The sequence below is a fragment of the Rattus rattus genome, chromosome 4, assembly GCF_011064425.1.
Source record: "Rattus rattus isolate New Zealand chromosome 4, Rrattus_CSIRO_v1, whole genome shotgun sequence".
NCBI classification, from domain to species: Eukaryota; Metazoa; Chordata; class Mammalia; order Rodentia; family Muridae; genus Rattus; species Rattus rattus.
Window position 1 is genome coordinate 143,591,374 of NC_046157.1, and position 27,255 is coordinate 143,618,628.

Below are 27,255 nucleotides of genomic sequence, written 5' to 3' on the forward strand. Positions count from 1 at the left end.
AATGGAGACCAAGTGAATGGGGAAGTAGAAAGCATTTCCTCTAAGTTCTAAATTATTAGTATTACAGATTTTCCAACAAAAGTCCTCAATTATGTGCATGATACATGTATATATATACATATATATATATATGTATATATATACTATGCATTTTATACAATGACACATATAAATGCATATATGTCAGTGTGGTAGAACTTTATTTATGAGCACTAAAATGCTTCCACTATAGTGTGTTCAATGCTAGTTTATGTTCTTTTAGAAGTACTCACATCCGAAGTAACTGATGGTTCAGGGCAAAACTGAAGAGGTTGGGAATGAGAAAAGAGCACTGTATGTCTGAAGTCCCTCTCCCCTCCCTGTGTGGACAGCTCTCTGTGACCATGTCCTATCGCTCACATGGAGTCTGTCTTGTGGACTCAGTGGTTTGTGTCACCATCACCCTCTGACTCAAGCACAATGCCTTCTCCCATTACCTTCTCCATTTCCAATCCTGGATTCTCTTAGTTTGGTCTCTGTTCCTATCATTTCATCTATGATAGAGCTGTGCTAAAGATTCAATTGGGGTATTAAGACATGGAGTTATTTATGGCATTTAATTACTAACTTAATTTGTTGCAAATGAATGTGATTATAAATTAGTATATTCCCTTAATGGATGAGCAAAGATAAATACTGCAGCTTTTGACTAATAACAGTTGGTGTACTGTAATGACGCTGGTACGGGTAATATAGTTACAACTTCCTGGGAATGGGAAAGTTTATTTAAAACAAAAGCCCAGAATTAAGATTAATTTTGAAATAATCCCTCACATTGCTCTCTCTGTGTGTAGATGGTGTGTGTAGTGTGATTACACACTGATTCTCAGCTTGTAACCTCTTCATCATTTAAACCTACTGATGTTTCTTCTGTTGGTGGATAGTTGATTTCTGGTAATTGATTTCCCCCCATCACCATTAAATTAAACACAGGAATGTCATGACACTTACCATGCTAACTCTTATGATTTACAGTATGCCAAATCTGAGCAGTTCAACATACGTGGATAGGTTTATACACTAAGATATGCAGGGAAATATTTAGATTATAAAGTTAGTAAAAATAAAAAAATACACTATCTAAATGTTAGTGGCATAAAATAGTTAAACTGGTGTTGTCTTAGACTAATAATTGCTTAAGAAATTGAGTTTTACCATTTTTATTAGCACATTCTGCTCTTACGCACCATTCGCTTACTTCTTCCAACAGCTGGATGTGGCTGCTTCATTTCATGGATGAGGGCTTAGAGAGGATGGAAATCTCTCAGTAAATGCCAGCAAGTCATGGCCAGTAAAGTGGCAGAGTCAGCCAGGCCAGACTGATCTCCAGTACCACTCTCCTTAACTTCAATTCCTGGATAGAGCCTGGACGAGTTTACAATGTGTCTTGATTTAGAGCTCAGATTTGTATTTGGTTTCTGTCTTGTCATTACAAGGGCACCACTAACGTCTTGAACTTGATGGCCTACTTTGACTTTCGTCTGTTTCAGCACTGAAACCTTTCACAGTGACTTTCCCATTGCCACTTCCAGTGGTAGTTCCAAGCTTCTGTCAGTGTTCATGTCTGTTAGCTTCACTTCTTCCTTATTGGGACTTTTTCCTCATTTGAGCCCTTGGTCATTACTCTCATAGTTTCTCTTACAACTTTGGCCTTAGATTCTTTTCACAGTGTTTGCCTTCTCCACTCAACTCAATGGTGAAACAGTGGAGTCTATTATGAATCAATTTTTATTGGTTGGTCACTTAATTACCTGATTTAGTCTATTCTAGTGTCACAACAAAAGCAACATTTATATACAAACGTGGTACAATTTTAAATTGCCTGCCTTGACTTTCCCCTGAACTTCTGACATGTCTTTTCTGACTAGCAGACATTTATCTTCACATGAATGTCTGCTAGGCACACTATATTTGATACAGATAGAAACAATCACCTGGTTTTTCCCACTGCCTGGTTCCTACTGTGTTTGCCTTTGCTTCCACTGTGTAAGTGGCCGTCTGTTACTGAGCCACAGACCTGGACGCCATCATTGACTAGCCTCTTTGTTAACACCTCGCTGATGATTCATTAGCTAATCTTGTTCGTGTTATCTTTACAGCAAGTCCTGTAGATTCCCTTCTTAGAACCTCTCCTGTTTTCACCCTGTTCAGCTTACCATTCTCTGTATTTCAGGTTGTCATGTGTTCATTTAGAGTCTGTTTCTTGAAATAGATTTACCCTTTTGAAACATAAATCTGATCACCGTAATTTCTTTCTTTCTTTTTTTTTTTTTTACATCAAACATGCCCATGGCTTCATCCTGATGCAGGATGATTTTCCCTATGGTACCTCCTTGCATCGGTTCTGACTTTTCAGCACCTCCTTTATTCACTCTGTTGGCTCCAGTCCCTCTATTCTACAGATACTGGCTTTGTGCTTTGTCATGTACATGTCTATACATGTACAGGAACATGTCTGTATCTCTGGGCCTTTGCCCTTATTCGGTCAGAGGTGCTCAGGTGCTCGTCTTCCATGGACCCACCTGGTGTCATCATTCCTTCCTTCACGTCTCTGCTGGAGTCTGTACTCATATTTGTCAGTCATGGTTACTCTGGATAAAATAGTGCAAACACCCGCCAGCCTTACCCCTCCGTTCTCTCTGCTTCCTGGAACTTACTACTGTCTCTGCTCCACTGGAAAATTCATGAGCATAGGACTAAGACAGTTTTAATGTCTTTGCTAGAAATTAGATGTGTGGAATGTAGATGTCCCATTGCATTAAAAAAAACTAGATTCATTGATATTTCATCTTAATAGTATATTAATATTTGTTTAACTTATAAACAGAATATAGCAACTAACTTCTATCAAATTTCCCAAGGTTAACATTTTGAATCACACATAGTCATTTTTTTTAAAGTAGGAAACTGAAGTGAACCTTGTTTGGTTTGCCCTAGGTATGAGTTAATACAGAAGACAGGATCTGACCTTAGAACACTCGGTAATGTTCCAGATGTCTACAGCCAGGTGATGCTTTTAGAGACTGAGAACAAAAACTTGAAGAAAGACTTGAAACACTTCAAACAGGCAGCTGAGTATGTTAATATTTCATTTCCCTTTTTATTTAGGCTAAGTAAAACTACAGATAGATTAAGACGATACATGCAATCTTCTCTAAGAAATTTAATTTTGGGTCACTGAATTATATTAAGTTCCAGTTGTAAGGCTGTATAGAGCTTCCAGGTGAGTTAGTTGGGCAGGTAACTGGAACCCCTGCCAAGCATAGCTCACTGATGGAGTGGGATACAAGGCATGTGTAGCAGATGGTGAATTTGTTGCACAATTTTCTTATGTGTGTGATCATGTTTCATGGTCTGTGAAATTTTCTCTTTTATAGATAATCTAATTTCAAAAATAATAATGAAATTAGTAGAAAGAGTGGAATGAAGGAGCTAATGTGTTCTTTGTAACAGGATTTCAGTATTTTAAAATCCTTCCCAAGGAAGAGTGTTAGCTGAGTGGGAACAAATAAATTGCTCTGGTGGGACAGGCAGTGCACTTATAGGGGCAGGAGGCTCATGGGACTGGTAAGGATGCTAGGATTAAATGTTCGATAACCCTGATATATTCTTTTTAATGATATTCCATTAAAAAGGAAGCTTTAGCACACATAGTCTTTCTTCCACCCTCTGCCAGCCACCTATTACACTTCTGTTCTCCTAGTGTGTATGCATAACTTTGAAGAAAGGGTTCAGTTGTTGCTGTCATATTTACTAGCTTACTTTTCAGTCAAAATTATAACTATTTATTGTGTTATTTTATTATATTAACACAGATTTTATTCTCAAAATGTAAACGCAATCCCTGACAGGGCTTCACTTGCTTTGTAATGTCTAGGCACAGATGAGAATTTCAACAACTAGAAGTCTAAGTTTCAAGTCCTTTTGGTTTCCCTAAAGTTAAAATACATTTTGGTGACTAATTTTAGGTAGCCAGCCAATGTGTTTCTGAACAAGAGCTGTGTGATGTACTGAGATGGAAGGAGTGTGCTCATGTCAGACTGCCTTCAGCTCTAGAGAGAACTCACGCTTTGTTCATTGACTATTTAAAATATCTTGTTTTAAATATTAAACAGATTTAAGAAGCATTTTCTCTTAAGCACATCAACACAATAATTAGAATAATAGGGCCACCTTGTGGAAGCATAATATTTTAATATATAGTATTATATATATGTATATGTTAAAGAAACATGACTCTGCATTGCCAAGTGAAAGAAATATTTAATATAACCTTTCCCTTTAAACAGTAGCACTAGAATCACCTGGTTTCCATGCTCCCCGCATAGTTATCCTGTGCAGCTCGTCACACACACCTCATCTTTTCTACGTAGAATGTTATGTTTCACAAGGATCTGCGTGATCACCCACAAGAATATGCTGCTAGCCTGGGTCCTGCCAAGACTGAACCCCCAGTGAATGTGATTGTTGGGGGGAGGGTGGCAATGGGGGGAGGATGGGGAGGGGAACACCCATAAAGAAGGGGAGGGGGGTGTTGGGGGATGTTGGCCCATAAACCGGGAAGGGGAATAACACTCGAATTGTAAATAAGAAATACTCAAGTTAATTAAAAAAAAAAAAAGAATATGCTGCTAGAACCGTTGCTTTCGGCACTCGCTTCCGTTCCTCAGAAGGGCTATCCACCCTGCATCTCTGCTTGCTCTGACTTTGAATAAACAGTTTGCTAATGGGAATTTGAAGCAAGATTTGCTTATAGTGCTACCTGGAAGGTTTCAGCCCTCATCTCCTTTGAGTTACTGATTTCATTTGTAATTTGCTTTTGAGTAGACACAAACATTTTAGGCAATGTGTTTAACTCCAGTAGTACTAAGTAATCATTTTTGAATACAGGGTATTTATTGAATAGTATGTTAAAAACTGTAATTGAAATTATGTAAGCTTTTATTCAGGCAGATTGTTATTTTAATGTTAAGAGAGCCATGATTAAAACAGGCATCACTCAAGTGAGGTGCTTCTTTGTGTTGGCTGAACTGTCCCAGTGTAGTTTACCCTCACCAGTTCCTGGCTGTTGCTTGACTCTGGCTTGGAAACATTTACAGTCCAGCAAGTGGAATAGCAAACTGGCTGTTTGCTTTACCTTCTCTTCTGTGCCAATCTGAAGGGCAGCCTTTTGACCCTTAGAGGATGCTCAGTGCTTGCCGAGTGAATCTTCAGTCTGATGTGGTTCTGAAGCACCTTTTGTTGAAGTAGTCCCCAGAACCTGTTTCTACTGAAGGAGTGTCAGAAAATTGCGAATGAAGTTTTGCAAAGTATTCTCTGGAAACACTAGTCATATATGTTTGGTCCAAAATATAATCTTTTGGAACCTTGGTTTTCCATAATCTATTTTTCTAATGGCTTAATAGTTAAACATGAGCTTCTTTTTATGGATTTGGTTGAATGCTTACATCTTTCAGATTAGGCACTTTCAGATTACTTAAGGTAATCATATATGTAAACTGGTATTTAACAAGGGAAGAGAGGCAACTTATATATATGCTATATGGCATCCTTGATAATACAGTGTGATGCTTTGTAAATGGTTGGCCCAGGGAGTGCCATGATTAGAAGGTGTGGCCCTGTTGGAGTAGGCATATGTCACTGTGGGTGTGGGCTGTAAGACTCTCCTCCTAGCTGACTGGAAGTGAGTCTTTACTAGCAGCCTTTGGATGAAAATGTAGAACTCTCAGCTCTGCCTACACCCTGCCTGCCTGGATGCTGCCATGCTCCCACCTTGATGATAATGGACTGAACCTCTGAACCTGTAAGCCAGTACCAAATATATGTGTTCTTTTATAAGACTTGCCTTAGTGATGGTGTCTGCTCACAGCAATAAAGCCATAAGACACAGGTAGCACTTAATGATACATTGATTAAAGGTGGGGGCTAGGTCTGGTCAAATACACATCTGTAATCCTGTGTGGTACTGATGCTGGGGACACAGGAGGATTGCTGCAGCTTCATTACAGCTAATCTAGTCAGGGATTCCCTTAACATAAGTAAAGTCCAGATCTAGAAGACTAAAGTATACAGAGAAGGAACTCTTCTGGTACCTGTGGGCCTACAGTTTTGCCATGTAACACACATAAAATGAAAGGGTATGCTGTGCAATAGGAACGGTATAGTTAGCATTTGCTGACACTATTAGTGGATGTGGAATTGCCATTAAACACACCTTTTTGTGACTCTCAATGTTCCATGAGAGATTTAACTGAGCAGAAAAGACCGTCATTTAATGTGGGTAGACCATCCTATGAACTTGGATCCTAGACTGAATAAAGAGGAGGAAGTGAGCATTTATCTCTCACTGCTTCCTGCCTGTGCACACATTGCACACACAGTGCACACACTGTGACAAGCCACCCATGTTCCTTTCTTTTTTCCTTTTCTGATATGACCCTAATACTATACTTGCAGACTTAACTCTGATAAACTCTTTTTTTCTTAGGTTGTTTTTGTTAGGTGTATATCAGAGACCACAGAGGAATAACCAATGTCGAACACTGGTACTGAGAGTGGAGTCCTTGCTGTGGTAAACCTGACTGTGTCGTGGTTAAGCTTTGGAAATCATTTGAAAACCATTGTTAGGAATGGGGAAGGCTTTGGAGCTGTGGCCCAAAGAAGGCCTAGAATATGATAAGCAGAGATTAATGCATAGTTCTCTCAGGAGCTCGAAAGATCAGCGTGCTGCAAGAAATACACAGTGAAGCAAAGCTTGTGAGGTTTTTGAGGGGAAGCCTAAGGGAACTTGCTGGGTCCATTCATTTGTCATATAGGCAAAGAGTCTTGTTGTTTATATCTGAATCATAAGCTCTTTAGAAACTGAATTCTGAAATAATGGACCGATTTGTTTAGTGGAAGAAATCTTAAGACAGTATAGCATTTCAGAGATGTTACAGTTATTGCTGTCTGTTTTTCCTCAGGACTATGGTGCAAGGAACAATTACGATAGTATATAGTTTAACAAGGAGGAAAGTGGTGTGAGTTTAGAGGTGCAGGGATAGTGAATAGACCAGGTGTGTATCAATTTGATGTTGTGGCATGACGTTTTCGTACAAAGTTCATACTTGAGAACTATGTGATCCAGTTATAATCTAATCTCAGTGTTTTAAGGGTGTGTATACTTTTCCTGCTGGATAGTATTCATGTCTACCTCTGCTCTCTGCTGTGTATGGTCGCTGGTAAATATAACAGGACAGCATCTGTAATTGTTAAAAGGGTTATCCTTATCAAAGAGAAATCTGTTTTGTACTGGGACAAAAGGAAAGGTACCCCAAAGGCAAGACTTCATCCACTACAGATCTAGCTTTTGAAAGTACAAACTCATTTGAAAGGAGAGACACTTAATTAAGAAAGCTGCTAATGGTTTTCCTTTCTTTGAAATGGCAACCAAAGAAAAGTTTTTCCCTAAGACTATCCTAGAGGAAATAAAAAGATACTTCCGAGAAAGGATCCAGACTACATGTTGACCTGGCATCAGAACTTGAACACTTCATCCACACAGTGCTTTCTGCGCTTGTTTTAAGCATGATACACACAAAAGGAAGATGGTCATGTAGAGGCTTTTACCAAGGCTTCAGAAAGTCTCCAAGTCCAGTCAATGTGTGGCCGAGGTATATTTCCTGCAATGAGGCTCTGAGTGTCCAGTATGTGAAGATGGAAAGTTGAATCCTATGTTGCAATGAAGAGCCTAGGTTGGTAGAGATACCAAAACTGTTCAGTGCCCACTGAGGATAACTCCAGGCACAGAGAGACTTGGTCCAAATGAGCGGTCACTATGCTGTAGATGGCAGTGCTGGAGAGATGGAGCTGCAGAGAGCCATGGGAGCCCAGAAGACTTCATTGAGAGTTCCACATGCCAGACACAGAATTGAAAGATTTGGTGTTTTACCTACTGGGCTCCCTTCGTGCTTTGATCTGGCTGTTCCTGTTGTTCTCTTTTGGAGTGGGAACATTTATTATGTGCTGCTGTACATTGGACGGCCGTAACTTGACTTTACATGGGCTCACAGTTAGATTGTCTTGAGTTTCAGAAAGGAACTTAGAGATTGCACTTTGAACAACATTGAGACTGTTATAAGCTGTGGGGACATTTAGAGATGTACTAAATGAACTTTGCATTATATGATGAAAATAAGACTTTAGGGACCAGAGGTGGAATGCTCTGTTCTAAGGTGAAGAGCTCTGTTGCCATGCTGACCAGGGGATGCAGTTGTGGCGGTTCACCTTCATCGCCAACTCTACTGGATTTAGATCATGATGGAAACACACATCTATGTGTTTCTTTAATCCTAAAGGGTTTAATGGAGCAGGGAAGATCTTGCCTAAGTTTGGGTAGCAGTATCCCATGAGATAAGATCCTGAACTGATTGAAAAAGGAGAAGATGTGTTTAAGTTTCATCTCTCTATGCTTACTACAGAAATAATGTGGACAGCTTGCTCTCACTTATTTTTTCTGCATTGATTTTACACATTTAAACACAGCAGTGTTGGTACGATGGTTCATTAGGCTCTGTCAGCTCCTTTCTAGAAGAGTGTGAGGATTCTACTTGCTCACCAAGTCCCAAACGTGTATTGGTAGTCCTTCCTACGTTAGCCTGGACGTGATTTGCTAGTGACACCTTGTGGTTTTGATATGTGACTTGCTGGGGGCAGCTGATAGTGGACACAATATTTTGTGCTTGCCTCTTTGGAAGTTTTGGTATTAGTATTGCCCTTTTAGTATTTTTAAAGCCATTTACCTAATTTTGATTAGGTTGTTTATTTTGTTATTGAATTTTATGATTTTTTTTTTCTCTTTGCGATAGACACTCTGGATAGTAGACGTCCCTCCAACTGTGGCTTTACATTTTACTTTGTTACTATGATCTTTAAAGGATTTATTTGATTTAAAAACTTGTGTGTATGCCTGTGTGCTGTGGTGTACCTGTGTGCTGTGGTATTTGTATCTTTGTTCTTCCCCCCATGTTGATTATTTCTAGGTTCTTTGCTTTTTTTCACATGAAATTTGCAATCAATTTTCTAATTTCCGTAGGAAAACACAGATGAGGTTGAAACTGATAAGGATTTGTACATAAATTTTGTTTGTGCATATCTCTCCTCTCTCTCTCTCTCTCTCTCTCTCTCTCTCTCTCTCTCTCTGTGTGTGTGTGCATGTGTATGTGCGTGCGTGTTTGTGTGTATATGTATATGTACATCTTATGGAGGGAGAAGTTAATGCCTTGGTAACTCTGAGTCTTTTCTTTGCACAGCATTCTTTATAGTTATTTCAGTCTATCTATTAGTGAATATTTATGAAACACCTTGAAATGTGTACTTTTCACATTGAATGTCTATGTGCTTCATGTAATGAAGGGCGGCTCTCCTGATCACCGTTTGGGGCCTGTCACTGTGCCTTAGACATAGTTGGTGCTTATATGCTTGTGCTACTGTTCTTTATGTTTACTGTTCATCATTTTTAGAGTAGTTGAGGGGTTTGTCTTCATAACACTTTGGGATCAGGCTTTGTTTCCTTTCCATGGGGGAATTTAAGCAACTCCCCCCCCCAGGATAAATTTTGTTCCATTTAGAGGATAGTTTTCTATTTTAGAATCTTTACATTAATGAAATTTAATACAGACTAGAAAGGCTGTATAGAGTCCCCAAAATGTGATAGAGAATATAGTGAGATTCCAAACTTAAAGACAGAAATGTACTCTTCTTAAAACAAAACAAAACAAATACTTTAGTACCTTTTCCCAAAGAGTATAGAACTAAAGAAAGTTAAAATTAAATGACAATTAATATGGAGAAAAAAGCCAAACAGATGTTTTCTTAAGGAGCCCTGATTTTGAGTACACAATTCACTTCTATAAAAGGTCGAAGAGCGTCCGACTTTAAGAAGACCCATTTAATTTTATGACTTTCAGAAACAAACACTGTGAAAATAAAGATAATAAGGAAGCCCATAAAATTTCATGCTTTAGTGTTTAGGTAATTGCTTGTTAAATTAAGAAGGTATTATTTTTTTCTGGACATGGCTATATCCCTTCTTTTTGCAGTTAAAAATATAATGAAGTTTTCCTTCTATCTGGCTGAATTCCATTTGGCCCTTCAACAATTATTCCAATATTAATTTTTGTGGGTCAGTGTAATTCATTTATCAGCAACTGAGGATAATGAAATACTTGGTAATTATATAATTATTGTTATCAGTAAGAAAAATATGTGGCAAGGGTGGTCTGCTTTGGTTGGTGCAAGTAAATACATATTTCTATGTTCTATCTTGCCAAATTATAATGATGAAGTAATTCAATAACTTCATTACTAAATACCCATCCCAAAATAATTACTTAAATTTATTATAAAATTGTTTCACTGTGGCTGGCCACTTAAGAATGATTTTAGGACTGTGATACTAAATCACATTCATGCCGCACTGAAAAATTGAGTTTCATATTATGCTAAGAACACCTATTTCTTAATATTATATAGTTGAATTATAGATGGGTAGCTTCTAGTGTCCTAAAATGGGGAGGTCTGATAATTATTGTAGCAACTCATTGAGATAAGGCCTATGTGAATATTCTCTGTGATACACAAGTTTAAATTGACAGTTTCACAGAATAATTCTTCATAGTACTTGAACAGAATCTTAGTGTTTGCTGTCTGTGTTAATAAACTCTTTTACTTTTAGCACAAAGATGTTGTACTAATGTGATGAGCAGATATGATGAATTTAAAATATTAATTGTTCACATGAATATTTTATCCTGTTCTTTATTCCAACTTCTATTTCCTTTTATTTAGCAGACAGGCAGCAGGAAGGTCATAATAAGAGAAGCACCAGCATGAAATGAATTTAAATTGTTTTACCGAGTAGACTTCATTTGTGCAAATAGAGAGCAAGTCCCTGAAAACCAATTTAATGGTCAGAAAAACTTTAAAGTCTAATACTTCAGTCAATTCTTATGCTGATTTCCTGGGATGAGCACAGATAGGTTTCTAAGTGTGGATTGACAAGTGAGGTGAGGCAATGCTTCACATCCATGATCCTGGTGAGGGCCCTTGCAGAATCTAGCTTTCCAAGTATGTTTTAACCTATTGAGAATTAATGTTTCAAATAGCAGAAATAAAGTATACATTCATGTAATTAAATGAGTGGCTAAGAACAAGACTGTTTCGATGTACTGTTTAAAATATAAAAGTGATCTACAGATTCAATGCAATCCCCATCAAAATACCAATCCAATTCTTCAAAGAGTTAAACAGAACAATTTGCAAATTCATCTGGAATAACAAAAAACCCAGGATAGCTAAAACTATCCTCAACAATAAAAGGACTTTAGGGGGAATCACTATCCCTGAACTCAAGCAGTATTACAGAGCAATAGTGATAAAAACTGCATGGTATTGGTACAGAGTCAGACAGATAGACCAATGGGATAGAATTGAAGACCCAGGAATGAACCCACACACTATGGTCACTTGATTTTTGACAAAGGAGCCAAATCCATCCAATGGAAAAAAGATAGCATTTTCAGCAAATGGTGCTGGTTCAACTGGAGGTCAACATGTAGAAGAATGCAGATCAATTCATGCTTATCACCCTGTACAAAACTTAAGTCCAAGTGGATCAAGGACCTCCACATCAAACCAGACACACTCAAACCAATAGAAGAAAAAGTGGGGAAGCATCTCAAACACATGGGCACTGGAGAAAATTTCCGGAAGAAAACACCAATGGCTTATGCTCTAAGATCAAGAATCGACAAATGGGATCTCATAAAACTGCAAAGCTTCTATAAGGCAAACGACACTGTGGTTAGGACAAAACGGCAACCAACATATTGGGAAAAGACCTTTACCAATCCTACAACAGATAGAGGGCTTATATCCAAAATATACAAAGAACTCAAGAAGTTAGACCACAGGGAGACAAATAACCCTATTAAAAAATGGGGTTCAGAGCTAAACAAAGAATTCACAGCTGAGGAATGCCGAATGGCTGAGAAACACCTAAAGAAATGTTCAACATCTTTAGTCATAAGGGAAATGCAAATCAAAACAACCCTGAGATTTCACCTCATACCAGTGAGAATGGCTAAGATCAAAAACTCAGGTTACAGCAAATGCTGGCGAGGATGAGGAGAAAGAGGAACACTCCTCCATTGTTGGTGGGATTGCAGACTGGTACAACCATTCTGGAAATCAGTCTGGAGGTTCCTCAGAAAATTGGACATTGAACTGCCTGAGGATCCAGCTATACCTCTCTTGGGCATATACCCAAAAGATGCCCCAACATATAAAAAAAGACACGTGCTCCACTATGTTCATCAGCCTTATTTATAATAGCCAGAAGCTGGAAAGAACCAGATGCCCTTCAACAGAGGAATGGATACAGAAAATGTGGTACATCTACACAATGGAATATTACTCAGCTATCAAAAACAACGACTTTATGAAATTCGTAGGCAAATGGTTGGAACTGGAAAATATCATCCTGAGTGAGCTAACCCAATCACAGAAAGACATACATGGTATGCACTCATTGATAAGTGGCTATTAGCCCAAATGCTTGAATTACCTAGATGCCTAGAACAAATGAAACTCAAAGACGGAGGATCAAAATGTGAATGCTTCACTCCTTCTTTAAAAGGGGAACAAGAATACCCCTGGATCCTAGTTTTATGAGATCCCATTTGTCGATTCTTGATCTTAGAGCATAAGCCATTGGTGTTTTGTTCAGGAAATTTTTTCCAGTGCCCATGTGTTCCAGATGCTTCCCTAGTTTTTCTTCTATTAGTTTGAGTGTGTCTGGTTTGATGTGGAGGTCCTTGATCCACTTGGACTTAAGCTTTGTACAGGGTGATAAGCATGAATTGATCTGCATTCTTCTACATGTTGACCTCCAGTTGAACCAGCACCATTTGCTGAAAATGCTATCTTTTTCCATTGGATGGATTTGGCTCCTTTGTCAAAAATCAAGTGACCATAGGTGTGTGGGTTCATTTCTGGGTCTTCAATTCTATTCCATTGGTCTATCTGTCTGTCTCTGTACCAATACCATGCAGTTTTTATCACTATTGCTCTGTAATACTGCTTGAGTTCAGGGATAGTGATTCCCCTGAAGTCCTTTTTATTGTTGAGGATAGTTTAGCTATCCTGGGTTTTTTGTTATTCAGATGAATTTGCAAATTGTTCTGTCTAACTCTTTGAAGAATTGGATTGGTATTTTTGATGGGGATTGCATTGAATCTGTAGTTCGCTTTGGGTAAAATGGCCATTTTTACTATATTAATCCTGCCAATCCATGAGCATGGGAGATCTTTCCATCTTCTGAGGTCTTCTTCAATTTCTTTCTTCAGTGTCTTGAAGTTCTTATTGTACAGATCTTTTACTTGCTTGGTTAAAGTCACACCGAGGTACTTTATATTATTTGGGTCTATTATGAAGGGTGTCGTTTCCCTAATTTCTTTCTCGGCTTGTTTCTCTTTTGTGTAGAGGAAGGCTACTGATTTATTTGAGTTAATTTTATACCCAGCCACTTTGCTGAAGTTGTTTATCAGCTTTAGTAGTTCTCTGGTTGACTTTGGGAATCACTTAAATATACTATCATATCATCTGCAAATAGTGATATTTTGACTTCTTCTTTTCCGATCTGTATCCCTTGACCTCCTTTTGTTGTCTGATTGCTCTGGCTAGAACTTCAAGAACTATATTGAATAAGTAGGGAGAGAGTGGGCAGCCTTGTCTAGTCCCTGATTTTAGTGGGATTGCTTCAAGTTTCTCTCCATTTAGTTTAATGTTAGCCACTGGTTTGCTGTATATGGCTTTTACTATGTTTAGGTATGGGCCTTGAATTCCTATTCTTTCCAGGACTTTTATCATGAAGGGGTGTTGAATTTTGTCAAATGCTTTCTCAGCATCTAATGAAATGATCATGTGGTTTTGTTCTTTCAGTTTGTTTATATAATGGATCACGTTGATGGTTTTCCGTATATTAAACCATCCCTGCATGCCTGGGATGAAGCCTACTTGATCATGGTGGATGATTGTTTTGATGTGCTCTTGGATTCGGTTTGCCAGAATTTTGTTGAGTATTTTTGCGTCGATGTTCATAAGGGAAATTGGTCTGAAGTTCTCTTTCTTTGTTGGGTCTTTGTGTGGTTTAGGTATAAGAGTAATTGTGGCTTCATAGAAGGAGTTCGGTAGTGCTCCATCTGTTTCAATTTTGTGGAATAGTTTGGATAATATTGGTATGAGGTCTTCTATGAAGGTCTGATAGAATTCTGCACTAAACCCGTCTGGACCTGGGCTCTTTTTGGTTGGGAGACCTTTAATGACTGCTTCTATTTCCTTAGGAGTTATGGGGTTGTTTAACTGGTTTATCTGTTCCTGATTGAACTTCGGTACCTGGTATCCGTCTAGGAAATTGTCCATTTCCTCCAGATTTTCAAGTTTTGTTGAATATAGGCTTTTATAGTAAGATCTGATGATTTTTTGAATTTCCTCTGAATCTGTAGTTATGTCTCCCTTTTCATTTCTGATTTTGTTAATTTGGACACACTCTGTGTCCTCTCGTTAGTCTGGCTAAGGGTTTATCTATCTTGTTGATTTTCTCAAAGAACCCACTTTTGGTTCTGTTGATTCTTTCTATGGTTCTTTTTGTTTCTACTTGGTTGATTTCAGCTCTGAGTTTGATTATTTGCTGCCTTCTACTCCTCCTGGGTGTATATGCTTCTTTTTGTTCTAGAGCTTTTAGGTATGCTGTCAAGCTGCTGACATATGCTCTTTCCTGTTTCTTTCTGCAGGCACTCAGCGCTATGAGTTTTCCTCTTAGCACAGCTTTCATTGTGTCCCATAAGTTTGGGTATGTTGTACCTTCATTTTCATTAAATTGTAAAAAGTTTTTAATTTCTTTCTTTATTTCTTCCTTGACCAGGTTATCATTGAGTAGAGCATTGTTCAGTTTCCACGTATATGTGGGCATTCTTCCCTTATTGTTATTGAAGACCAGCTTTAGGCCGTGGTGGTCCGATAGCACGCATGGGATTATTTCTATCTTTCTGTATCTGTTGAGGCCTGTTTTTTGACCAATTATATGGTCAATTTTGGAGAAAGTACCATGAGGAGTTGAGAAGAAGGTATATCCTTTTGCTTTAGGATAGAATGTTCTATAAATATCCGTTAAGTCCATTTGGCTCATGACTTCTCTTAGTCTGTCTATGTCTCTGCTTAATTTCTGTTTGCATGATCTGTCCATTGATGAGAGTGGGGTGTTGAAATCTCCCACTATTATTGTGTGAGGTGCAATGTGTGCTTTGAGCTTTAGTAAGGTTTCTTTTACATATGTAGGTGCCCTGGTATTTGGGGCATAGATATTTAGGATTGAGAGTTCATCTTGGTGTATTTTTCCTTTGATGAATATAAAGTGTCCTTCCTTATCTTTTTTGATGACTTTTAGTTGAAAATTGATTTTATTTGATATTAGAATGTCCTCTCCAGCTTGCTTCTTCCAACCATTTGCTTGGAAAGTTGTTTTCCAGCCTTTCACTCTGAGGTAGTGTCTGTCTTTGTCTCTGAGGTGTGTTTCCTGTAGGCAGCAGAATGCAGGGTCCTCGTTGTGTATCCAGTTTGTTAATCTATGTCTTTTTATTGGGGAGTTGAGGCCATTGATGTTGAGAGATATTAAGGAATAGTGATTATTGCTTCCTGTTATATTCATATTTGGATGTGTTATGTTTGTGTGCTTTTCTTCTCTTTGTTTTGTTGCCAAGATGATTAGTTTCTTGCCTCTTCTAGGGTATAGCTTGCCTCCTTATGTTGAGCTTTACCATTTATTATCCTTTGTAGTGCTGGATTTGTAGAAAGATATTGTGTAAATTTGGTTTTGTCATGGAATATCTTGGTTTCTCCATCTATGTTAATTGAGAGTTTTGCAGGATACAGTAACCTGGGCTGGCATTTGTGTTCTCTTAGGGTCTGTATGACATCAGTCCAGGATCTTCTGGCCTTCATTGTTTCTGGCGAAAAGTCTGGTGTGATTCTGATAGGTCTGCCTTTATATGTTACTTGACCTTTTTCCCTTACTGCTTTCAATATTCTTTCTTTATTTTGTGCGTTTAGTGTTTTGACTATTATGTGACGGGAGGTGTTTCTTTTCTGGTCCAATCTATTTGGAGTTCTGTAGGCTTCTTGTATGCCTATGGGTATCTCTTTTTTTAGGTTAGGGAAGTTTTCTTCTATGATTTTGTTGAATATATTTACTGGTCCTTTGAGCTGGGGTCTTCACTCTCTTCTATACCTATTATCCTTAGGTTTGATCTTCTCATTGAGTCCTGGATTTCCTGTATGTTTTGGACCAGTAGCTTTTTCCGCTTTACATTATCTTTGACAGTTGAGTCAATGATTTCTATGGAATCTTCTGCTCCTGAGATTCTCTCTTCCATCTCTTTGTATTCTGTTGGTGAAGCTTGTATCTACAGCTCCTTGTCTCTTCTTTTTGGTTTTCTATATCCAGGGTTGTTTCCATGTGTTCTTTCTTGATTGCTTCTATTTCCATTTTAATTCCTTCAACTGTTTGATTGTGTTTTCCTGGAATTCTTTCAGGGATTTTTGTGTCTCCTCTCTATGGGCTTCTACTTGTTTATTTATGTTTTCCTGGAATTCTTTCAGGCATTTTTGCGATTCCTCTCTGTAGGCTTCTACTTGTTCTCTAAGGGAGTTCTTCACGTCTTTCTTGAAGTCCTCCAGCATCATGGTCAAATATGATTTTGAAACTAGATCTTGCTTTTCTGGTGTGTTTGGATATTCCATGTTTGTTTTGATGGGAGAATTGGGCTCCGATGGTGCCATGTAGTCTTGGTTTCTGTTGCTTGGGTTCCTGTGCTTGCCTCTCGCCATCAGATCATCTCTAGTGTTACTTTGTTCTGCTATTTCTGACAGTGCCTAGTCTGTCCTATAAACCTGTGTGTCAGGAGTGCTGTAGACCTGTTTTCCTCTTTTCTTTCAGCCAGTTATGGGGACAGAGTGTTCTGCTTTCGGGCGTGTAGTTTTTCCTTTCTACAGGTCTTCAGCTGTTCCTGTGGGCCTGTGTCTTGAGTTCACCAGGCAGGTCACTTGCAGCAGAAAAGTTGGTCTTACCTGTGGTCCCGAGGCTCAAGTTCGCTCGCGGGGTGCTGCCCACGGGCTCTCCGCGGCGGCAGCAACCAGGAAGCGAAAGTTAATTTTTAAAATTAATTTTTTTGTTTTTTCTTTCATGTTTTCTGATTTTTTTAAATTTTATTTTTCTTGGATATTTTATATATTTACATTTCAAGTGTTATCCCCTTTTCCCTCTCTCCTATATTTCCTTCCCCTCCCTCTGCTTCTATGAGAATGCTCCCACTCCCGCCCACCCACTCCCACCTTAATGCCCTGGCATTACCCCACATTGGAGAAATAAGCCTTCAAAGGACCAAGGGCTTTTCCTTCTTTTGATGTTGGACAATGCCATCCTCTGCTACATATGTGGCTGAGTCATAGGTGTATACTCATTGGTTGGTGGCTTAGTGCCTGGGAACTCTGGTGGAGCAGGGACTGAAGGAAAGGTCATCCAGAGACTGCCCCACCTGGGGATCTATTCCATATGCTGCCACCAAACCCAGTCACTACTGCTGATGCCCAGAAGTACTTGCTGACAAGAGCCAGATATGGGTGTCTCTGAGTGGCTTTGCCAGAGTGCTACTGAGACAGATGAGGATGCTTGCAGTTAAACGTTGGACTGAACAAGGGGACCCAATGGAGGAGTTAGAGAAAAGACTGAAGGAGCTGAAGGTGTTTGAACAACACTATCAACCAACAATACCCCACAGAGTTTTATTTTTATTTTATGTAGAGGGGTGTTTTGCCTACATATATGTCTGTGCATTGAGTTTACAGTACCTACAGATTCCGAAAAGAAGGCACTAGAACCTCTGAAACTGTTGTAAGGAGTGGTGGCTGGCTATGAAGTTGTGCTGGGCAACACACCCAGAATCTTTGCAAGAGCAGCATCTTTTAACAGTCAAGCTATCTCTCCATCCCCATGTTTACTTTTTATAAAGATGTACTGATTGTATACTCATATCTTTGGACTATTAGAAGCAATGTAACTACCTATTGCCACACACCTTATTTTGGAAGACAAGTCTCTGAGAAGAACTGAATATAGCTCATCTGTTATGCTCAGTATTTATTATGTCGTGATCATGAAGATTGTAGTGGAAGTCTACGGGAAAGAGCATGTAGGTGAGTTCAGAATCCCAGCTATCCTAGTTGTCCAGCCAGCCGTACTCATTACATTAGTCATTTAAAAACTTGCCCGATTTTGGTTGTTCTTTGTACTTTACCATACATGACTGTGAACAGTAGCCTTTGGATACGTGTGTGTGTGTGTGTGTGTGTGTGTGTGTGTGTGTGTGTGTGTGTGTGTGGTGGTTACTGTTTAAGTGGATACAGTCTGAGGCCTGTAACTGTAGCTCCAAAGGTCCCATTGTTATGTAGAATTTTCTATGGCCAATGTCATCTCTTTATCATACAAGAACTATTTTAACCAGAGTTGAACCCATTTATTGTTTAATTATGGAGATTTAACACTAGAATTTTAAATTGAATTTGTTCTCTGGTATTTCCATTCATGTATATTTTGCCTTCTTTCATTTTGAGAGCAATTCCTTATATACACATTTTCATGCTTTCAATATAAAGTAAAATAAAGTTGGGTGTGAGTGTATTCTTATATTTTCACAACAAAATCCATCCACAACCATTTACTTTACCCTCTTTATGCTTCCTCATAATATATATATTTTCATCTACAACTCACTGGGGTCATGGGGTTATGGGGCCATGGGGTTATGGGGTCATGGGGTTATGGGGTCATGGGGTCATGGGGTCACAGGGTCATGGGAAAGGTACATCAGATAGCTTCCTTCTCTTCTGGTTCATCCTCACCTTAAAGGGAGCCTTTTGTGTCCTTGAGCCCTGGTGGTCAGGACTCTAATCTTTCCACCCTCCTCTGACCTGCTCAGCTTATAGTCACCCCTTGTATCTATTGTTCTTGGTGGAGTGTCCTCCAAGACAGGAGTGTGGGACTCTGCTTGAGAAGATGAAGTTCCAGATCCAAAAGGTTTACCTGCTCCTTCACCTGCCCCTGGAGTGAGATGTTTTCTTCTATTCTTCCACCTGTAAATGGCTTAGCTGCTCCCATGTGCCAGTGGCATCGTCATTACCCTCCTCACCCACTGGTTACTTCTGCATGAAAGGACTTGTATGAACTCTGGACACAGAAGCTCATCTCAAAGGGAACAAGAGATAGTTTGTTTTGAAGCTGAATATGAATGACCATGGGCTAAGTATAAATACAGATTCAAGCTGGCCCAGAGACCATGGTCTAATCTTATACCTTCATTGAGTTTTAATAGAAGAAAAGATTACAAATCTTGGCACTATTGGAACACATTCTTGATAAGTGGTGTACAGCAAAATGCTTAGTTTTGGATGTATCTGGTTACAGTCTTAGCTTGGAATTGGTACGAGGTACTAACTTGTTCCACATTCTGAGGGGATTTTCCTAGTAGTGACAAGGATAGATGTAAGGTCAAACACAGAGCTTGTGAGTGTCCTTTAGGTATCTAACTGTAGTCTAAAAAATGGGCTACACATTTGTAACATTCGAAGTCACCATTACCACAGAAGTTTTCATGAATTAGCTAACTTCATAAAATTTTAAGTGGTGTGGGACATCCTCCACCCTGAAATTTCATGCTTTATTTAAGTAGCTTCTTTGGTCTCCAAAACTTCCCAATTGAAAACTGAGAAGGGGGAGGGTGGATTGTGGAAAAGAGCTTGCAAATGGATTCAACCTACCCAGCCTTTCCACCTGTCTTACTACTCTCACTTGACATTACTTAGTATTCTCCCATTAGAGGCTGCCCACCTTCTTGTCTGTTTATCTCTGTTTCAGTACATTCTTGTCTCTGTCTAAGAGTAGGGGGCTTTGCTCATATGTTGTTTTTATGCTATGATTGTTACACTTCAGCTCTCTGGTAGGTTCTAGAAAAAATTAATTTAAAATTTATCTGACTTTTTAAAATTGTTCTTAGGACAAAACAGAATTCTTAGAAAATTTAAGCATCTTGATCAGAACTGGAATTATTTAAGATTTTAGCCTAATAGTTAATCATGTTTAATTAGCAAATGTTAGCAAGTGGTTACAATTTGAAGTTTGAGGCTTTACGGAACTGTTGAAATTAAACAAAAAATCCAAGGGAGTTTAGAACCGTCTGATGGCAAAAAGCTGTCACAAACATAACGTTTCCTTGAAGAACTCAAGGTGATTTTGATAAGAAAAACTATATCCTAAATCAATGAGTTAGAAATACTTGCATTTTTTATTGTTGAGTGGAAAGCTATCTTCACTGTGCTTTCTTGTATTAACATAAACTACATAAACAGTTGCAAAATGTTGAAAAATAAGCTGCATGTCTGAATGAAAATTAGTTTTAGTTTAAAAATTACAATGGGCAGAGCTTAGCCAGAATATAATACCAATTACGTAAAAATTAAACTTGAGTCTAAATTCTGTGTAACACTCAAAATTCCAGAAGTAAGTGAGTGGAGAGTGATGTGTGGTAACTGATTAAATTATATGAGGGCAGGGGCTGGAGAAAAGTGTCTGTAGGTTTTGCTGTTTTTCTGGAGGACAGGAGTTAGATTTCCAGCACTCATTTTGACAGTTCATAACTGTTTGGAACTCTAGCTCCAGTGTGTCCCATGGTTTCTTCTGATTTCTATAGGTACCTGCAAGCTTATGCCCATACTCACAACCCTTATCACCAATACCTATAAGTAATAAAATTTAAAAATAAACATATATCTGCATGTTTATATATGTAGTTATATATAAATATATATACATAAATGAAACTACAAGGGTAAACAAGTATAGAAACTAGATCAAACACAGAGTTTGTGAGTGGCCTTTAGGTGTCTAAATGTAGTCTAAGGAAATTTGGCTGCAGATTTATAACCTTCAAATAAGCGTTAAGACATACATACATTCTGAGGGACTCTAAAGTCATTCTTGAACGAAGAGCTATGAGATTGCTCACTGGTAACTCCATAGTTAGTGGACATTAATGGTTTTCAGTTAAATCAGTGGTGGTTTAAAAAATATATGGAAAAATGTTAAATTACAAATAGTTTGATAGTAAAATAAGAAAAGTAGATTTTGTGAAATTTTCAAATATTTTAGTGAATTGTGTGATTTGAAGCTACGTCTATGGCATGAAAACCCTGGAGGTAATTGACATCAAAGGCATTTGCACTCTGTCAATGTCTAGCAACTGTTGTACTAGTGGTTAGCAAATATTTATCTTAATAAGCTAGTACATTGAGTTCTGGTGTGTGTTATGATAAAATTACAGTTAGAATGTGGTAGTTCTAAAGTTTTGGATAAATTTAAAGAAAATAGGAAGTAGTTTTACTCTGGCCTTGTGGGGAAATGCTACTTTTCAAATTCATAGTGTGATTACCCATCTTTATTTTCAACTGGATTAAACTTAAAATCACCATAGAAACACATTTCATGAAGTGTGATTTTTCCCAATCTGATGGATAATTAGCCCATATGGTCCATGAGGACAGTGGGAATAGAGAGGACAAGTAGGGGAGGGGTCTCAGTATCCCTGAATGTTGAATGTCCACTTAGGGTAGGAACATCCATGATGTACAAAGGCAATTGTCTGAGGACTTAGAGTACTGAAGAACTTGGTTAGCATGGGAACACATTTCAGGAATCTCAGGTACTAGCTGAACAGTTTCTAATCAGGAGAAAGGAAACTGAACCTGTAATCTACCTAAGGCTAAGTGACAGTCCTCAGGTAGAGGCATGTGTGGGGGCTAAGAATTCCCCAGACAAGGTCAGAGAAGTAGTCCAGTTAATGAAGGGATCTTCCATATTGCATTGAGCCCAGAGGCTATCTGATCATGGTAAACTTTGACTTCGATTAGCAGAGTTTTCCCACAATGAAGGATGTCTAGGAAGGTTCAACTGAAGAGAGAAGATCCCCCTTGAAAGCTACTGTAATAGGCCCCCAGACCTTACCACAACTGACACCAGGTTAGAGGTATCATCCAAACCCAGCACATAGACCCAGCACTTGCCAAAATGGGAACAAAGACTTGGTTTGTACATCTAGGAAACTCCTCAAATAAAAAGTCCCTAAATGGATTAGCCTTGCTTTTTGACTTCTGAAGTTCCACTTTTTGTTAAATGAAGTGTGAAAACCAGGGTTGTAAGGCTCCAGGATGTATGATTTGGACAAGTTACCTGTGCAGCCACCAGCTGGAAATATGGACTTTCTTTTTGTTTTTAAGGATATCTACAAAGTGGTCTCTGGTGGCTTACCTAACAACACTGCATCTCATGTCCTAAGGTTCCAATCTGAGTGAAAAGGGAAAAAGCCATCTGAGCACCAGCCTTTCACGGTCTTGGCTTCTTGTGAATGCCTGGCTGTCCCTCAGTACTGATGGCACAACTTCCCTGCTGTGGAAACTGTGACCTCTAATGTGGGGCACAGTAAGTCCCCTTGTTTAAACTGTTCTGTCATAACTTAACAATGAGGAAAGCAGCTAACACACCTGGCTTCTTGGGTTTTGCTATTTCCTCTTGTAGCGTGTATTACATGTATTTGTGCACATGGTTGAAAGCTGTAAAAAATTAACAGTTATTGAAATATTCATTAAATGAGTTTCAAATATGAATATTTGAATCATAATTTACTGTACATATCAAAAAGTTAGCATGAATATGAAGTTGGAGGTTGGATGGAAGATGATCATTGTTAGTGTTGTGTTTATTGGACGTTACTTACTTATTTCATGTGTGATGCAAACTCAAAATTTCTTAGTAAAGATTAATAAAGATTATCCAAAAAAGATTGAAAGATTTGGAAGAAGAAACTTAGAATTTGTATCGTTGTCTCTTTGACCACACACCATTTATAATTTGATTTGATGGCCAGAAGTCCTACTGATTAACATATGTTCCATCAGGAACCTAGAGACCTAACTTTGTCCCACAAACTTCCTTGGCAGCGGCCCAGACACTGTTCCTCACAGAATCCTCTGAGCTGGCTCACCACGGAGGCATATCTGTGTGCATTTATGTGAATCTCAATTTTGCAATATTTGTGACACATAAAAGTTTATTTCTTCCCTTCTGGTCCTAAAGTAGTGTGTCTGCCCTCCAGGTCAGTTCATTTCTTCAGAGTGTGAAAAGCTCAAGGAAGCAGCATGTCATTAGTTATCCAATATGGATAGAGCTGATATTTTGTTGTTCATTATAGACCATCCTTTACTGAGACTAGCATATAGTGGAAGTGAGTGACATACTCCAATTAAGACATCACATAGAACTCCATTTTAAATATAATTTGCATTAGCCTATCCAGTATAAGAATATTTCTCTTTTGACTGAATCACAAGTATGCTCACATTTTTAATAGTTAATTTTTATTGAGAATTTCATCTTTTTATTCTTTTTACAAGTTAATCTCTTTATTTTAATGTGTATGTTTAGTGATAATGTCATACATGTATATAATGTGTCTGATCATTGGTATTCCGATCTCTTTTATGTATCTCCTATTCATAGCAACTCTCATCTCCTCCCTACAATTCCCAGTCCTTCTTCTGTGTCCTGGTTCACCCCTCACAAAATTCTGCTTCCCATTCTGCATCCTCATCTCCTCTGAGATGGTGGAGACTCCTACCTGGCACATCAAGTCTCTACAATAAATACTGTTCTTTACATGGCCACGTGTCTGTATCTGTAGGGACCCAGTGGGCTCACTGGTGGGTGCATATCTGAATACAGTGAGTCTCCTTCACACATCATGGAGAGTCCAGCCCCACGAGATAAATCTACATCACAGCACCTGTATATACATCTAAGGGAACATTTCAGAAGAAAGTCCCTAAGACTGTAAGAGACAGTGTATCAGGAAGAGTTCAGTGAAATAGATTTTCCTACAAAAAGTCTAAGAAATACATTTTTTTTAATTTTTGGAGAAATAAACAGTCTAGAACAATGCAGTCTCAGTGATACATTAATGTAGAAAGGCAATATTTTCATGGGGTCCTGTGCATAGACAGAGAAGTACAGGCAAATAATGAACATTAGAAAAAGATATAAGCCCTTTATTAGTCCTTTACAGATATGAGTCTGTTTATTGTTTGCAGTGCAGTGTGGTTTTACCTGTAAAATTTCAGCCAAGTATCTATCTTACTGTTCTACTAGTGAGTCATGAACTCACAACTGAAGGAAAACATATTCACTCTGAATCTTTTAAAGTGTGTGTAATATATTTCCTTGGTGTATTTTTAATTTTAAAACAGTAAAAGTATATATATATATATATATATATATATATATATATATATATATATATATCTCCCCAGCCAGTTAGTTTTGAGAGTGAGTGGGGAAAGAGGATTATTGCAGTGGTTGGAAGGAAGAAAGTGGAGGGGTCAATAATGATATTTTAAATCGTGAAAGTTTTTGTTCTGGAGGTAATATTTAAATTCTAAAAGTCTTTACATATGAACTAAAATTCACAGTGAAACAACAATATAATTGGTCACAGAGAATGGAAAAATTGAAGAAGAAAACAACAAAAATCTTTCTCCTAAGCATACAGGAATTACTGGTAAATAGAATTGTATGTGCTTGAGATTTTATGATTTTTTTACACATCTACATTATGAAATCCCTAAAATCCTACAAACTCAAAACAGGACTTCATAATGTATAAGTATAAGACAAGCATTCTAAGCAAAGACCTCCACGAATAGCAGTGGGTTCATTTTGTGTTGAATGGGCATGAGATCAGCCCTTTAGGGTGCTTTGCATACCACTGTGACATTGTAGGAAAAACTTGATTTTAAATTGTAAGGCATGAATGACTCATGTCTCTGAAGTATAAGCTTTGTCCTTTCATAACCTAGCAATGTAGAATAAGACCACCATGCATGAAATGCTGGGCTCTCAGTGAATACTGCACCTTCCGTGCTACTCAGTTGTCACTGGCTTACTCTCCTCTGGGACTCAACATTAAGCACTTTTCTCAGGAAGGAAACAACAGTGGTTTTGAAAATTGGTGGTATTGGTGTTTTTCAGAAAGGCCAAAGAAGATCTGCTGAAAACCCAGAAGGAACGGAACTTCCATCGCATGCATCATAAGCGCATACTGCAAGAAAAGAACAAGCTCATTGCTGACCTCAAAGGGTGAGATGCTCATGTGTGTTGACTTGAGCAGTGCTGTTTCAATAAACTTGTTTCTTTAAGTTTATTGGATAGGAAGTTTAGGCCCTTGAATTGAAGGCATATTCACACTATTGGAATGTGTTATTGAGAAGTTAAACAAAAATGTAAGAAAATGTACTGTATTGTTGCTTTGTCATTTAAGACACAGCCTTAGTAAGTCTGGTATAAGCAAAGGACTTCAACGGTGTGTTTCCAGTGGGGTGAATTGTGAATAGTGGGTAAGCATGTAGAGTGATGTCCTCAGGCTGCCATTATGAGACAGAATACCACATGCAGCAGCACAGATCATGAAAGAACATGGGAAGTTCACCAGATGTGCCATGGACAACAGAGAACAGGCAGAGCTTTGCTGGGGTACAAGGCATATCCTAAATTAGCTTGAATCTATAAGAGAAACTACAGAAGGTATTCTGGGAGGTGTTGCTCATACTCAGGATTCCTCCTTCATTAGCTTCCTTCCATTCTTTTCACGTAAAACAAGAAGTCAGTTTTATAGTCCTCAAATAAAATGGTCTTTTGTTTGTTCTATGATAATACCATATAAAAACATTCTGTGTTGACAAGGATATTAAAAATATGTCCAATATAAACATTACATATTTATGCTTAAATATATGTCTTACCCATTAAATATACAATTAAAAAGGACATACTGAAGTGGTTTCTTTTCTCAGTGTTATTATATGATATTGTGCAAGAAGCAAGACTTGTTCTGGCTTTTAGATTGATGGATACATGCCGTCCTGGTGGCATGGGCGTGGAAGCAGGGCTAGAATTCTGGCCCATCAGAGACTAAAGAGTGAATGAGAAGAGGAACCAGGCTAGAACAACCTCTATGCTTTACCAGTGACTGCCTGTTCCTAGTACATCTCAACCTCCTGAATATTCCTCTGCCTTCCCTAACAACATCAATATCTGGAGACCAAGTATGGGAATTCATGAAATTCTGAGTAGCATTTTGGACTTGAACTCTATGATTCTGCCCCTGTGCTTTATGAGCTCCTGTCTCATAGTATGAAATATTTTTTTGAACTCTCAATGTTTCCACAGTAATTAATACTTCCAGTACTGTTGAAAAGTCCCAACAGGTTTGGAACTCAGGGCAATCTCTACTGTGATGCTTCATAAATTCAAAAAATAATTTACAATATATAATGATACGGAGAAAACAGTCTCATTCCAGACTGGAGGGGTGGAGGTATATGACAAAGCAAACAGAAATCCAGTAGGGCAAAATACAAACCTGCATGCACATATCTGGTATCTGGGGCTTGTCATGAGATTCATTACAAGCATCTTGAGTAGCCCCACCCTTGGAGGTCTGCCTCTGCAGCACATGTAGCCTGTCCCTGGCTCGGGATTGATTCTGTGCCTCTACCTTCCCTCAGTTCCTATCCCATAGTTTAGACGTCTCCAACATCGTAGGACTTCAATTGCAATGTAGACTTCATGTATTTTTATTCAAATAATGAATATATATGTAAGAGAATCCTGCTCAGAAATGGAATGAAATACAGCTACCAGTGTATGATACAGCATAACTTGGAAAACTGTTCTAAGTGAAAGAAAAGAACGTCTAGTGAGAAAATATTGTTTGGCACCAAATACACAGTCCCAGAGTTTTCTGGGATGTTAGAAGTGCCACTATATGATTTTACTGAATATGCATATTAATCTAAACAGATAACTCTGACACTTGGGATCTATATATTTTACTTCACATAATGTATTCTTCAGTAAAAACTAAAGCATTGTTGAAGACATTTTTCAATCAGACAAAATTTTGAAGGTACTTATGTAGTATTATTTTCTTTGAGACATTAAACTATTTTTTGCATTAGAGAAAT

General features: G+C 38.3%; 1 protein-coding gene across 1 annotated transcript in view; it reads left to right on the plus strand.

Moving 5' to 3' along the window:
* Positions 1-27,255, plus strand: part of Spag16 (sperm associated antigen 16) — a 523,611-nt gene that overhangs the window by 23,468 nt on the left and 472,888 nt on the right. Inside the window, 2 exon segments of the mRNA XM_032899754.1 lie at positions 2,977-3,114; positions 25,262-25,369. Coding sequence (XP_032755645.1) covers positions 2,977-3,114; positions 25,262-25,369 — 246 coding nt within the window.